This window comes from Agelaius phoeniceus, chromosome 4 (assembly GCF_051311805.1).
Source record: "Agelaius phoeniceus isolate bAgePho1 chromosome 4, bAgePho1.hap1, whole genome shotgun sequence".
NCBI classification, from domain to species: domain Eukaryota; kingdom Metazoa; phylum Chordata; class Aves; order Passeriformes; family Icteridae; genus Agelaius; species Agelaius phoeniceus.
This window is the reverse complement of record NC_135268.1, coordinates 20659205-20673459: the sequence shown is the minus strand read 5'-3', so window position 1 is coordinate 20673459 and position 14255 is coordinate 20659205. Positions and strand designations below refer to the sequence as shown.

The 14255-nt window shown below is 43.1% G+C and overlaps 1 protein-coding gene across 9 annotated transcripts in view; it reads left to right on the top strand.

Moving 5' to 3' along the window:
• Positions 1-14255, top strand: part of FAM13A (family with sequence similarity 13 member A) — a 125597-nt gene that overhangs the window by 90751 nt on the left and 20591 nt on the right. For all 9 annotated transcript variants that reach the window (XR_013182009.1, XM_054632746.2, XM_077177058.1 and 6 more), the window contains 5 exons: positions 2970-3120; positions 10710-10923; positions 11270-11408; positions 12493-12574; positions 12702-12922. Coding sequence is in view for 8 of the 9 variants with exons in the window: in XM_054632746.2 (XP_054488721.2) it covers positions 2970-3120; positions 10710-10923; positions 11270-11408; positions 12493-12574; positions 12702-12922 (807 nt within the window). In the remaining variant the exon portion in view is untranslated. The remainder of the gene's footprint in view (positions 1-2969; positions 3121-10709; positions 10924-11269; positions 11409-12492; positions 12575-12701; positions 12923-14255) is intronic.

Genomic DNA, 14255 nt, shown 5'->3' with positions numbered 1-14255 from the left:
TCTTTGTGCTCAATCTCCATTGGAGCAGGGAGAATGAGTGCAGCTGACTAATCCCCAGGCTGCTTAGATCTGTAGTTACTGCTGCCTGCAAAGCATGGCTGCAGGAGCAGCTTCCAAAAAGCAGAATTCAAGTACCTGCTTTGAATATTTTTTTTGTGGTCATTTATGTAATATCTGCAGTGAACTGTGGCTGCCAGCTGTTACCAACATCATCAACTTATTGCCCCTCTGATTTGTAAGAAATTGTGGTGCATCCATACCTAAAACAAAGTAGTTCTCCCTTACTTGATTCTTTTCCTACAGAGTGGCAGCTGGTGGCATCAGGAAATCCAAAAAGAAAATAAGTGATGGGAATACTGAATTATCTACCACTCTATGGGTTTGGAGCATTAATGCAAAGGAAGTTAAAAACCTGCTTTCTTGAGTCTCCTGGGTTTATACCACCATTGTTCTTCAGAACACCTAATGATTTATTCATTGTATTAGAGCCTACATCAGTGAGCAAGGAAAGGAGAGTAACTGGCTGCAGGCAGGGCACAGGCCTGATTTTACACACCTTTTAAATATTTCCAATTACTGAAATGACTTCAGGAGGAAGAAGACACCGATACCATCTTTCTAATATATGTGTAATGGAAATGTTTGCCTGTCTGGGAAGTGCCCTTATATCTGCTACAGATACCTTTTAAGAGTCTTAATAAGTCAGGAGATTGTGCATCCTTCATAGAAAGACATTTATCTCTAATTAGTATCAGTAGTGGTGATGAGATGGTATTCTCAGGTTGCTCCCTTTGAAATTGTTAAAATCTAGGTACGTTCCTCTCCTTCACACTTCTTTCTTATTAAAAATAGCACCTGTTTTGAAACTCGGTGCTTTATTTCTTTCCTTGCCTTAAAATATAACCTTTAAATACTGTGCTGGCAATTTACAAGCAGTTTATCCACTGGTACATTTGGCCACTGACCAGTCTTTGTTTGTGAGTACACAGACTATTTAAATCCTGGCAGGAAATTTGTCAATGGACCTTAGAGAAATATTTAAGTCCTCCCAACCTGGAAGCAGCTTAAAAGATACTGAATGGTGAATTAGCATTTTTCCACGCACAGCTCTCACAATAAACACATTTGTAATCAGATTTAGCGCCAAGCTGCATGAGTTATTAGTGCTTGGCAAAGTATCATCTAGTGTTTCATTTTGTTACAATGTTTCAAAAAGGCCATTTATTGAAATGAACAGGAAATACACACCTTACACAAATACAATGCAGAACACTCTTTACAAATACCAGAGTATTCATCAGATTTTTAGAACAGTAGAACAGCCCAGGTTGAAAGGGACCTCAAAAGATCACCTGATCCAACCTTTTGTGGGAAAGGAAGCCTAGATGAGATTATTTAGCACTCTGTTCAATTGCAGGGATTGATGGAACCGAATCCAGATAAAAACATTTATTCATATGATTTGTCTACTAGGCAACGTTTTTCCCTCTTCATGAAAGTTACTTGTTTTTCTCTGCTTAAAAGGGAAGAGATGCACCAAACACATTATTAGCTTTCTGCAGATGAAAAAAAGTAAACGTGCCTTAGTGGCATTTACTAAAGATATTGAAGCATTTGGCCGTGCTTCTGGATTCATAAGGAAAATAGGTCCAGAAATGCTGGTTATTTTTTTTGGTCCATTTTCTTCCCAGATCAGAATCTACAGATTGTTTACTAGATTTACAGAGGGAAAATCTGCACGCTGACTGCCCACTAGACTATATTTGAGAGAATTATGCCTAAGCTGTTTTTAACAAATCCAAATAGTTTATGTAGTAACATAATCCTGTCTATTCATCTAGCTCCGTGTTTGTTGGTGGGTTTATACATATCACACTACCTGTTTATGTACATGCACTACACTTCCTTTTCCCTGCTGCCCTCTGTGAGGCATTACAGCTAATTTATTTTGGAGTGCCAGAAGCGCTCTCATCGGGCGCTGTCACGGGCACGCGCACTGTGTCCCTGGATTGTGGGAATGGCAGGGATTTCTGCATAAACACACACGACGTGTGGTATGTGCAGGGGGAACAGTGCTCAGACAAACAGCGATTGCTTCTAGGTACTACTAGCTGATGAATCATGTACTTGACAGAATTCTGCTTTTTTTGGGTTTTTTATCCCTGTTACTGGATGCTTCTGTGAATTTTTTGGCGTTTTCCCAGAGTCCACACTGCTTCCAGCTGAGATGCCAAACCCTGCTGCTGTTTGGATTTGCGCAACACCGCTTTAATACCCAGAGCTCCTCCATAAATAGTTCTGCTCTCCCCACGCCCAGCTAGAAAACAACCACAGGAAATCGGGGAATGTGCAGCCAGCACAGCTTAGCTGGCACTAATTGATCTGAGCCAGCACAGCCTGCATGAGAGCATTCATGTACGTAGCCTGCAGTGCTGGCTGGCTGCGGCTGCTGCCTCGGGAGCTCTGGTGCCTGCTCTTTAGAAGGCACCATATTGCTACAGCCTCACAGCAGCAGCAGCAGCAGCAGCGTTTTTGTTGTTGCTCGAAGGAGTTGTGCTCCTGTAGGAAGTGTACGCAGCCACCCCCTTCCCTCTCCCTTTCTCCCTGCCTCCCTGCTTCCCTCCCTCCCACTTCATCCCACTCCACTACTGGAGGCTTTCTCAGCTGCATGCAGTTGTCAGGGCAGACAGTCTCAGGAACTTGCAGTAGCTTTCTAAAGAAGGAAAAATTCAAGGAAGGCAGATGGACGGATGTTTTTACTGGTGTGAGTGAGCAATTAGTACGCAGGGGTCACCAAGCAAGGGATTTGGATTTGGAGCTGGAAACAGCAGGGTCTGTTTGGATCTTTTTAGCTAAAGGCATGAGCTTACTCCTGCTGTGACTTGCAGGGTTTTTTTTCCCCCCTCTGCATCCTGAGATCTTTTTTTTTTTCCTTTCTCTCTCATTTCCTTGGGTGTATGGGAACATAGCTGACTTCAAGTATGAAGATTCAAGAACATCCAAGCATGCCTGAAAACAAGTTGCAAAGAAATCAAGATGCTGATGATCAGGAAAACAGCTTTGTATCTGAAGTGCCTCGGCTGGATTTAACATCACTGTGCGATGACAACAACTGGGAAGGTAGGATTGTGTGATGGCTGGTTGTGTGAGTGAAATGGGAGAGAGGGAAACCCCAGTGGGCTTGGTGTATCTTTATGTGACCATGTTCCTTTGCTAAAAACAGTAGAAAAACAACTTTGTCCTGAATATAGAAGGGAAAGTTTGGAGAAACTGGAAGCAAATACTGAATGGTACTAACTCTCATTGTCACTTAGAGGTGGAAAATGAAATGTTTTATTCTTAAAGTTACTTTCATGTTCTGTTTAGTACTGTTAAGTCTCTGAGGATTTCAAGATACCTTATTTCTTAGTGGCTGGTCAGTGGTAATTAAGCTAGACTGCCCTACACTTCAAAGCAACTGGGTATTTCAGAGTCTAAAAAGAACTTTTCTTCAATCACTGTTTGGAAATAATGATTCACACCTGAAAAGCACAGCTGATAAAAAAATGCTGTCTGTCTGTTACTTTGTCTTACAAACAACTTTTTTTTGTGTATGCTGTGAAGGAATTCTTATGACCAGCTTAAATGGCAGTGTTAAATTGATTGCATGTCATATAAATTGCTGTAATACAATTTCTTAGCTCTCCTCTGCAGAGTACATGCTTGGTTGGCCATACACTTAGTCGTTTAAGAGTGGGAATTTGGGCAAGCTCTGTGGGGTGCCATGACCTTAATTTCATTTGAAATTGAGATGAAATGAAGGTGTCCAGTAGTTTTGGGATCAAACCCTTTTCTAGTTACAGAGTGTGTGTCTGTGTACAAGCCAGAGTTCTTCTGTCAGTTTATGCTTTAGGAGTGAAAGATAGGTTTTGACATGGAAGAAGCAGGAAAACACAAGTGTGGTGTTTTAATAAAGCAAGAGAGGGAAAATGTGCAACTAATTCATTGCTCTAAAATAACAATCTCTGAGGAACACTGAGAAGGGAAGTTCTCTGCTCCTGCCTCCACAGTGAACGTGACCTAGTATGTTTTGCCTTTCCCTCTAGGAGGTGAGTAGTTATGACACTTCAGGTGCAAGTAAAGAAAACCTGCAGCCATGGCTGCCTTTGATTGAGCCAGGCAAGCAGACACCATGCACAGGAGGGAATTTTTCCATTTGCTTGCAGATGGGGATTCCCTGGGTGGAATCACCACACATGCAGCAGGGCTGATCAAAGCATCACAGAAGGGCTCCCAGGCAGCCCTGGCTGCTGGATGTTTACTGAGGGGCCAATTAGCAGAGCCCTGCAGGGTCTCCAGCCAGGGTGAGCACGTCTGTGTTCTCAGAGGTGATGTGTGTGGCTTCAGCCCTCCTGTGAACCTCGGGGAATAATGACTTTTTTTTCCTTCCTGCATTACTAATAGGAGTCATATGAACACATGAAGGGGAGAACACAGCTCCTCTCTGCCTGCCAGAGGCTTTCCCATTGTATGAAATAAGTTGCTTCTTGGGTACAACTCCCTCTTAGTAGACATGCTCTTATGTTTGGATTCTAGCTTTCTTTTGCCCTGCAAATATGACACAGGATTATGGGCACATGTGACTGTGCTTCTCTCTGATTGCTCCTTCCTCCCTTCTGTTCACGTGTATTTCGCAGGAGGAGGAGGAGGAGGTGGGCAGTTGCAAAAGAATCAGCTGTCTGGGGTGAGAGAGACATCATCCCCTGAAATGTGTGCCTTCCAGAATCACCATTTTGTTGTTGTGGGTGAACAGCAGCAAAATGGTGCCTTCTGTGTCTCAGCAAGGACACACTGAGTCTTTCCTAGCTGTGGATGTGGAATCAAGCTTGCAGAAGCCAGAAGGAGGAATATCTTCACATCAACTCTCAGACTGCTTCTGTAGCTAACAGCAGAGTCTGTTGTGAGACTGGCTTTGCAGGGCAGGGTTGTACCACCCATCCACACCTTAGCAACAAGGACATCCATCCTCCCTTTCCTTACCAGCCATCCCAAGTCACTCAAACCTTCACACATCTCTGCAGGATCCATGCCACAGCTCTGGTTGCACCTCCAATGAGAAAGAGAAAGGACTGTGCCTTCAAATGCCCTAACACTGAGCTGTTTATTGCTTTGCTCTAGCAAATGTGGTAGGTCCATCTCTAGGGAAATTACCCATATTTTCAGGACATAGTTGAGCTAATGTTAGGGGTGATGGACATACAGACCATCTGGTGACCAGGGCAACTGCTGGGACTTGCACAAGTGATGTGTGAGAACAATTACACATCCAGGATTTGCTTTCAGCTGTAGCTGTCACTGCCTCCAGTCAAATGTTAGGAAAGAGCCTTCAACAATGAGCACAAAGTTACACAAGACAACCTTGTCCATTGACTAGATTCTATTTGTCACTCAGGCAGGCTCTCCATTATTTAAAGAGCAGAGCTGCCTTAAAAGTCCTCATTCAGGGGCACAGAACTATGAGAACTGCTGCCAGGTGAGCTGTCAGGCCCTGTGCCCTTACACTAGAAGTAATTTCTACCAGATTTTTTTTCCCCATAACTTTCATCTCATAGTCAAGTCTGTACACAAGAGAGATTGGCTGTACTTCTCCAGGCTGTGTTCCCTTTACCTAAAGCTGAGCACAGAGAGGACAGAGACATTTTCTCCCTGCTCCCTGCAATGCAGCCTCACACTTTGCCATGTGCCCACCTTCTGCATCCCACTCACCTGCTAAGTATAGAGGCTTGTGTAGGAATCATCAGGCTGTTGATGCAGCACTCAGGGCGTGAGCAGTGCCCCAGCCAAATTCAAGCTCTGAACTCCTTGCCTCAGTGCATTTCCCATGGTCCAGGAGCATTTTCCTGGTGTGCATTTGGCAGGTGTGGATCAGGGAGTTTTATTGCCCTGGATGAGGACTGAGCTGTCCCTGTGAGCTGGGATGTCCCATCTGACTGCTGGCTTTGCCTGCTGAGCTGAGATGGCTTTGGGAGCAGGCGTGTCCAGGACTGCTTCCACAGCTAAAGGTTTCTAATTGTTGTGGATTACGTTTCAGCTGGGTGCAGTGACTGAGGGGAACAGAGTGTTCTCTCACAGGCCAGCACTATTGTGCAGATTTCTCACCAAATGTTTCTAATTCAAGCCCAGAACTTGCTATCCTGTCCTCAAGGAAAATCTGGAAGTGTGTTGCTCTCCATAGCAGCGGCTGGCCCTGTCAGCAGGCAGCTCAGTAAATCAATATGATGTGTGATTGCTGCTGATGTCACCCGATTACTGACACTTTAAAAAAGTTCTGTAGCTGAGATTTCGAGCAGAGTTTGCAGTAACAAGATCTTATGAAACAATCAGCTGGCATTTTTCGTCAAGCTTAAAAATAAAAATAAAAGCAGAAGTTAAAAACACAATTTGAGTTCAAGTATTGCAGCACTTGAGACCCTGAGGGTGAAGCTGATCTACAAATTGTTTTGACACTGACTTAATTGATACTTTCCCATGGAAAAAACCCAAAATAATGCAGAAAAAAATCCATATAGCATAGCAGAAGGGAAGTTGAACTTAGTTTTCTCTTTTTCAATGCTGTGAACTTAGATTGATCAGTTTATTTGTGTGTGTAACACTCTCTAGCATAAGAAATCAAAAGTGGGTGAGGCAAATTCTATTTTTATTACTAAGTATAGAAAAAATTGCATTGTTTACTGAATAGCATCAAAATATTAAAATTGTTTTTTTGATTGTTATGCCATCGTATAAACAAAATACAAAGTTTGCTTGCTAGCTGAGAGATGTGTCATCTCACTGAGTGAAGAGGTGTGGTAGTGCTGTATTTAGGCTATTCTTTTGATCTATGTAGGAAGAATGCCTGCTGATGTATTCAAACAAGGATATTTTCATAGTTATTTATAGATGAAAATAGGTTGTTACTGAGCTAGTGAATGCTTTGGATAAAGTTTTAAATTACTTTTTTCATTTCATTATGAGAGGTCTTTCTGGAGTCTTTCAAGTGGCATTTGATACTAGCACCTCAGGTGTTATAATGTGTTTAGACTTTTCAATTGCCCTGGACTTACTTCAATTTGCAGTAGCTAAGGTTTGGCCTCGTTTGTTTGACAGATGGGTGTGTGTAAAAGCAGTGTTAGCAGCATGTATGAGCTGGGTGGCTGCAGAGAGGGAAGCAGGAGATGCCTGTGGCGTTTTGCTGGCTGCACCTCAAGTGGTATTTGTGTGCAGACACCCCTCTGTTGGCCCTGCAGCCCCCAGTAACCCTGTGGCAAATACACAACGTAGTGATAAAAAAGAGACAGGTTTTGTCAGCAACATGGCTTGGAGCTCACCAGTAATACACCAGTTTGATACAATAAATCTTTCTTCTCGTTTGAAGCACTTAATGGTTCAGGTTTATTAAAATCTCCAGCCCTCTATGCAGCAGGTTGGCAGAGAGGTTGTACTGCCACAGGCAATGCTCTGTGTGCCTCTGCAGAGCCACACCTGGCAGATGGCTGACAGCTTTGTGCAGAGATGAGCTGCTTGTGGCATTTTGAGAGGGAGGGCAGCACTTGTGAAGGACTGCAGCATCACTAGCAGCACACAGTTCACTGATTCTGAGCCAGCTTAGAAAAGGCATGGAAGAAATGCCTAGAGAGTCTGACCAAGGCATTAAAATTTTTTTCACCCTTTCTCTGCAGTGGTTACAGCCATGATGGCCAAATATTCCCCTATTTTTTTTCCTTTTTTTTTTCCCATGAAAAGCTGTTATTCTGGAAAATGGTGGTGGGGGGGGAAGGAATAGTACTTTAGTACATGGAAAGAAGGTGGAGATGAGTTGAAAACTGAGAATTTTCCCTGAGCAGGAGAGATAAGAGGAATAAGTGTACCTGCTCTGTCATGTCAGTGGCAAAGAAAAGGTGGAATGTTTACAATCTCTATTGAGATTTTGTTCTTCAATTAGCAGGAAAGGGAAAGGCTGACAGCATTAATTATGATAGTGGATGCTTTAAAACTTGACTTCATAGCAGATACTTCAAAACCATTCAGTCCAGGAGTTCAGCAGCCTTCAGAAAAAGCTCAGTGCTTTGATAGCTATCTTGGCTAAATGAATTTAAAAAAGATATTATGTATCCTGTTAAAGAGGAATTAATAAATTGTGCACTGTCAGAAAAAAGCAGTAGTTTACCCTTAGTGGGTTTCTGTGTGTTTGTGTGATCCAGCAATTCCAGTGGTTCCAGCTGAAGGGCCTGGCACCTGGCCAGCAGGAGAGAGAAGGCAACTGGACTGCAGCTCTGGTCCACTTAGTGATCTGATGTAGATAAAATATGTAATTTGTACATATCTAAATATGTTCCTTGATGAATTGCTGTTGCTCTCAGGGGTCTGGCCATTTTGTGTCTAGTTGAGGTTTTGTCTTCTAAATGTGTATGGTCATCAGGGGAAATAAAATTACCCATAGAGTCAGGCCTTCCAGGAGCAAGGGTTAAAGAAAGCTGATTTTCTATAGCAGCCATTTCTTCTGCCAAGTCTCAAATTTGATTTTCCTTTTAGAGTTTTTTTTTTCTACTCCTTTTTAACACTTTCTTCTTTGGAATGGGAGTTTTCTGTTTTGGGGGAATACTTTGAAATCAACAAAATACAAAGTAGACACCCACCAGTCTCAATTAGGTTACATAAAGTGCGTTGCTGTCTTTTGGGGTTTGATCAGAGGCTCTTTGGGCCATTGCAATTCCCTGAATGTGGCATGCTATCTGGTTTTAATCCACCTTGGACGAAGTCACATACATCATGCATGATTAATAATGGCTTTGTTCGCTGGTGTGGTGCGAGCTTAATTTAGTTACTGCTAAATAAGCCTGATTTTTTCTAAGTTTATTCCATCTATGTAAATCCCATGGAGGTGTTACTTAACAATTTCCAAGAGGAAATTCAGTTTGTGGGTGAGAGGTATTCAAACAATAGAAGTGAGAGATGTCTAGAAGAATTTCATGCATCATTTAACTCTCGTTCCTGCTGGTCAAATATATCAGGGTTTTTTTTCCTTTTGTATTACCCTTTATTTTGCTACAAAAGATCTTGTGAGACCCTTCTTAAAATCATGAGAGATTCAGAGAAGTAGATGCAAAATATTTCAGGTATTAGAAAATGCCAAGGCTGAACAGAGCTTAGATAAACTCTATTTTTCAGAAATTACCCAAAGGAAGTTTCCAAAGCTTTCCAAACCATGGCAAAACAGCCTACATACGCTTGGGGCTTGCATACCCCATGGAAGCAGCCCCTGTGAGCCAGGCTTGTATGTGCTTCTCTTACCACAACACCTTTGAGGGGCTCTTATGCAAAAAGCATGTGCAAAAACCTCCTGTCACCCCTTTCAGGGTAGCACATCAGTGTGCAAGCAGCACCAGCCTCTAAGCAGAGGCATGCCATTTGTATCCATGTGCTGAGGAAGAAGGCAAAAGGAGGAGAGCATCACTGGAAGATGTGCACAAGCAAAACAGCACTGAGCCCATCACTGCTGCATTGATCTTGCACTGCCTGACTTGTACAGAGGAGGAATGTTAAACAGCACAGAGGTTCTGCAGGGGAATCCTCATGCAATCCACTCTGAGCTGTGAGAACATTAACCTTCTTCAGCAAAAGGAAAACCCTGCTTTTTATTAATAAACTGATAAGTTCAAAAGCCCCCTCTTTGTGAATGAAGAATAGACAGACACATTAGGCACAGGAAACAATTAGTCCGTAATTCTGGGACTGGTATGGGAGCTTTCTGTAAGGTTTTTGTTTTGTTACTTGACTCTAGAACTATTTGTTAGATTTAGAAGTTCAAAGCCTGGCTCTTAGCACCACAGGATTAGACAGTTTAAGTAGGAGCATGCAAATCAGCTTAGTAAACTATCTGAACACAAAATGTTAGACTCCTTATGGCATCTGGAGGGAGTGATCACAAGATTGAGGCGATTGCTTTCCGTGGGCTCTATTATGCTAATCAGCAGTGCTAAATTTGGTTTCCCTTTCTCTCCCACTGCACCACCTCCCTGTACAACATTGCTTTTGCTTCTGGCTGGTTAGGTTGTCCATGGGGCTGAAGATTTCCTCACTTTTCTACCATGCTGTAAGCAGGAGGAAAAGGGGAAACTCAGACCATATTACTATAATTGTTAATGTGTGGGCTGGGCACCCTGTGGAACAGGTGGTAATGTAGGGCAACCTTTTGCTTGCAGATTAGAAGAATCTATGCTTACTCCTAGGCTTTGAATTTCCAATAGCAGGAAACAGGGGGGCTTATAGGAGAACCATTAATACACTGTTCATTTACAGCATTTGTACATCCTGAAAGTGAAAAAAATTCCTTCTGGAATCTAATTGCCTCTTCTATATACCAGAAGTATAGAAGTATATCTATATACTTCTATATATGTGTCAGTAATGCTCTTTGTCCGGCATAACTTTTTCCTCAAAGGTGCTAGCTGGTGATTGCCTTGTTTGGTGTCAGTCCATGGTAATTCCTGGTCAGCTTTTGGGTAGTTTTCTGTTGCACCTAAGAGATGACTTATATTTGTGTAGCAGATGGGAGTAGTGACCAGAGAATGCCTGGTGATAAGAGTCACAGTCCAGGACGAGCAGGTCAAGGTTCAGTAGAAAGTTACCTGGAGTCTGTCTTGTGTATAAAACAGACCTGATAAAACCAGCCTTTGTCTTACTGTTCCCAGAGCCCATCCCTGCTCTCTCCTCATGGCAGCGAGACGGCTTAGACTCAGATGAGGCTCGCCTTTCCCCGCAGGCCGGGCGCTTGATTCGCCAGCTTCTGGATGAGGACAGCGATCCCATGCTGTCCCCTCGCTTCTACGCCTATGGGCAGAGCCAACAGTACCTGGATGATACAGAAGTGCCTCCTTCTCCTCCCAATTCTCATTCCTTCATGAGGTGGGTTGTGGTTTGCCAGTGCTTTCACATGCAGCTGCGAAGGGTTTGCACGGTTGCATCAAGCAGCATCTCTTTGGATCAGCTGTGCTGTGTTGGGTTTCTGTTCCCTGCTCACAGGGAAATGATATGTTATAAAAAGTTCTTTGTAGTTGATTTCTGGGTTTGTGCATTAATATCTAGGGCTGTTAGAGCATCTTTTGCTATCTGTCATTGCAGAGTAGCAACATAGCATTCTCACCTTTGTGGGCCTTGCCTTTATTCACACAAAGTTGAAGTGGCCTTCTCTGCATCAAGATGTACTGTGGCTGTTTGGATAAGCTCTTCCTGCAATCTCTGCTCTTGGCAGGAGACGGAGTTCGTCTTTAGGATCTTATGAAGATGACAGAGAAGACCTTACCCCTGCACAACTCACCCGGAGGATTCAGGGGCTGAAGAAAAAGATCAGGAAATTTGAGGACAAATTTGAAGAGGAGAGGAAATACAGAGTGAGTCTCTAGGAGTTCAGCAGTTATGTGGAGATGGATGCATTAGCAGCAAAGGGAAGGGACAACAGGGAAGTGGGTCAAGCATACAGAGGGACACCAGGGAAATATGCCAAACATACAGAGGGCTTGAAAGCTTTTATAATGAGGAAAGGAAAAAAAGAAAGGCAGAAGACCTGCTGCCCTCTCAGAAATCTGTATGCTCACCAAGCAAATTACCTTTCCAGGTATTATGTAATATCCATGCAGCACAAGAAAAGAAAGCTAATGAACTCATAGGATTTCGACCACTACTTAAGACAGTGTGTAGGAATAGCTGTGTTCAATTTCTCTTTGTTTGTTTATTTATTTACCTTCAGCATATGGGAAGCACAGTGGCTGATCTCATTTGCATGATGGTAATCCCAGGACACCTGTGCATTGCAGCTGCCTTCACTCCTGAGCAAGGAACCACAGTCAAGTGCTGCTGAGCAGCAGCAGTGTACTGGACTCTTAATTGTTCTGACATGTCCTTCTGATGCACAGAAAGCTTTCTAAGGAACTGTAAAGCTTAACATGTGTGCATCTTTGGCTATCTAAATGGCAAAGAATTGTTCTGGCCTGCAGTAGGAAAGGCTGAAAAAAATGCTGCTGTAGCCTAGAATTTGGTTTATTTGATGTCTTTGGATGTAAGGCAGCCTTTGGTGTGGATACATGAGTCATAACACTTTTCCAAGTGTTCATGCTAGGTTTCCTCTATTTTAGAGGTACCCTCTTGTTAGGAAACAATAGACACGAGGATTCCAATGTGCATCCGGCCCTCTGAGTCACTCCTATGGCTTAATCATTGGCATCAAATGCTTTGTGTTTTCTAAAAAGAAAGTCCATTTCACAATGCCCCTAAGACAGAGTGTTGTGACAGGCAGGAGCAATTAAAGCAAGCTCTGAAGTGGGCTGCTCAGAGGTGTGCAGCTGCCAGTCAGAAGCCGGTGCCTGTGCTCTGTGCTGGGTCCAAATTCCATTGTACCCCTTTGTGCCACACACTTGTTTCAGTGAATGGCTCCTGGTGGTTTAACACAGATTCAGCATGGCTTTTCTTTCCTCCCAGCCTTCCCACAGTGACAAAGCAGCCAACCCTGAAGTGCTCAAATGGACAAATGATTTGGCCAAATTCCGAAAGCAACTTAAAGGTGAGAACTGCCACTACCTACCTTTGCAGGGTAGCTTGACTCTGCCTCATTTAGATTTGATGTGAGGCAGTGAGCCTGATACTGTCACATTTTAAAAATGAAAAATTGCTCATCTTTCCCTGCTCAGAGTCAAAACTGAAGATCTCAGAGGAAGACCTTGGCCCTGTTGTGCGTCAGCGCAGCAACACGCTCCCCAAGAGCTTCGGCTCTCAGCTGGAGAAGGAGGATGACAAGAAGCAAGACCTGTCAGACAAATCTGCCAAGCCTGCTGTGGAAGTGACCCTTGAATCCATCCAGAAGAAGCTTCAAGAGAAGCGAGCAGAGACCAATAGACCTGAAGACATTAAGGTACAATGTAGACAGGTCACACTTAGGCCTTTACGTGCAAGTAGGTTACTCGTGGCTGCACAGTCACTGTGAAAGCATTGTGGTCTTCTACATTTTGTTAAAAAGTCTGCAGCCTTTAGTCTGGGCTCACTTGCTTTAGTTCCTTTCCCTCTGCCTTTAGTATCTTGATTTTTTCCCCAGAGCTCAGTTTCTATTGTATGCCGTCTTGTGTTCTTTGTTTGACCCTTGCATATTCATAGTAGTGTTTCTGAATTATTGCAATTTTTTCCTGACCTGTTTTTGGCTATTTCTGTTGTTCCATCCAAAGTTTTTTGTCAAATTCTGAGTTGTCCAATGCTTCTGGAGGTTGTGTCATCTGCTTGCTTCTTGTTCACCCCAAAACTGAATGTTATTCTCTCAGGGTATGTTACTGCTAACCTTCAGAGTTTCACATTGAGCTCTGTTAGCTGCTGTAATCTCTAAGGGTTATCAGCAGGGAGGTCTGCATGTCTGATGTGAGCTCCTGAGGTTTGGGCAGCCTTGTTAATGAAGTCCTTGAGTCTGCTGACATGTAAATTGTGCACTGCTGTGTAAGAGTGAGGCAGACAGCATTATCTTTGTTTGCTAGATCTGCAGAAGAAAAACATACAGCATGTGTTTTGACTATTTTCTGACTGTAGCAAGAATCCACAGCCTGGCCACTTACAGAGGGACTGTGGTAGTACTTGGTGGTGTGATAGGGAGAAAAGGCTTGGTGTCAGGCAAATTCGGGGGGGAGTTTTGGCCAACTTAGTTAGCTTCTCTAACTGTCTTCCTTTTTTTTTTTGGGCTTTGTCCCCTCTTGTCTGCTACAGCTTTTCACTGCATAGCAGAATTGGCAGAAAGAGACATTCTGACTGCACTTCAGCTCTTGGTAAAGTGTGTTTGTGACAGTCAAAGCAAAGGTGTCAAGCTTTACAAGAGGTTCTGGAGTTTGTCTCAGATTTGGAGAAAAAGAAAGGAAATGTGTTCTTTTATAGAACTTACATTTCAGATCTTAACTGGAAAAGATCCACCAGCATTAAAATTTGCATGGTGTTGTTTTTTCAAAGCACACTTATGATCTGTAAATCCACTTTAGGTACATAAAATACCTTCATATTCAAAGTTTGTGTGTTTAATCTGCCTGCATTGAGCATAGGGTTCTACTCACATTAACAGTCTCTTTAGCAATGTAGCTGAGAAAAGACAACTTTAAAACATAATGATGGTATGACAAGACTTTGGTTATGGCACAGATCAGTATTCCAAAGGTCCAGGAATCTGACTTTTTTTTCTTTTCTTCCTCCCTTTCCCTTTCTCTGTGCCACTTTTC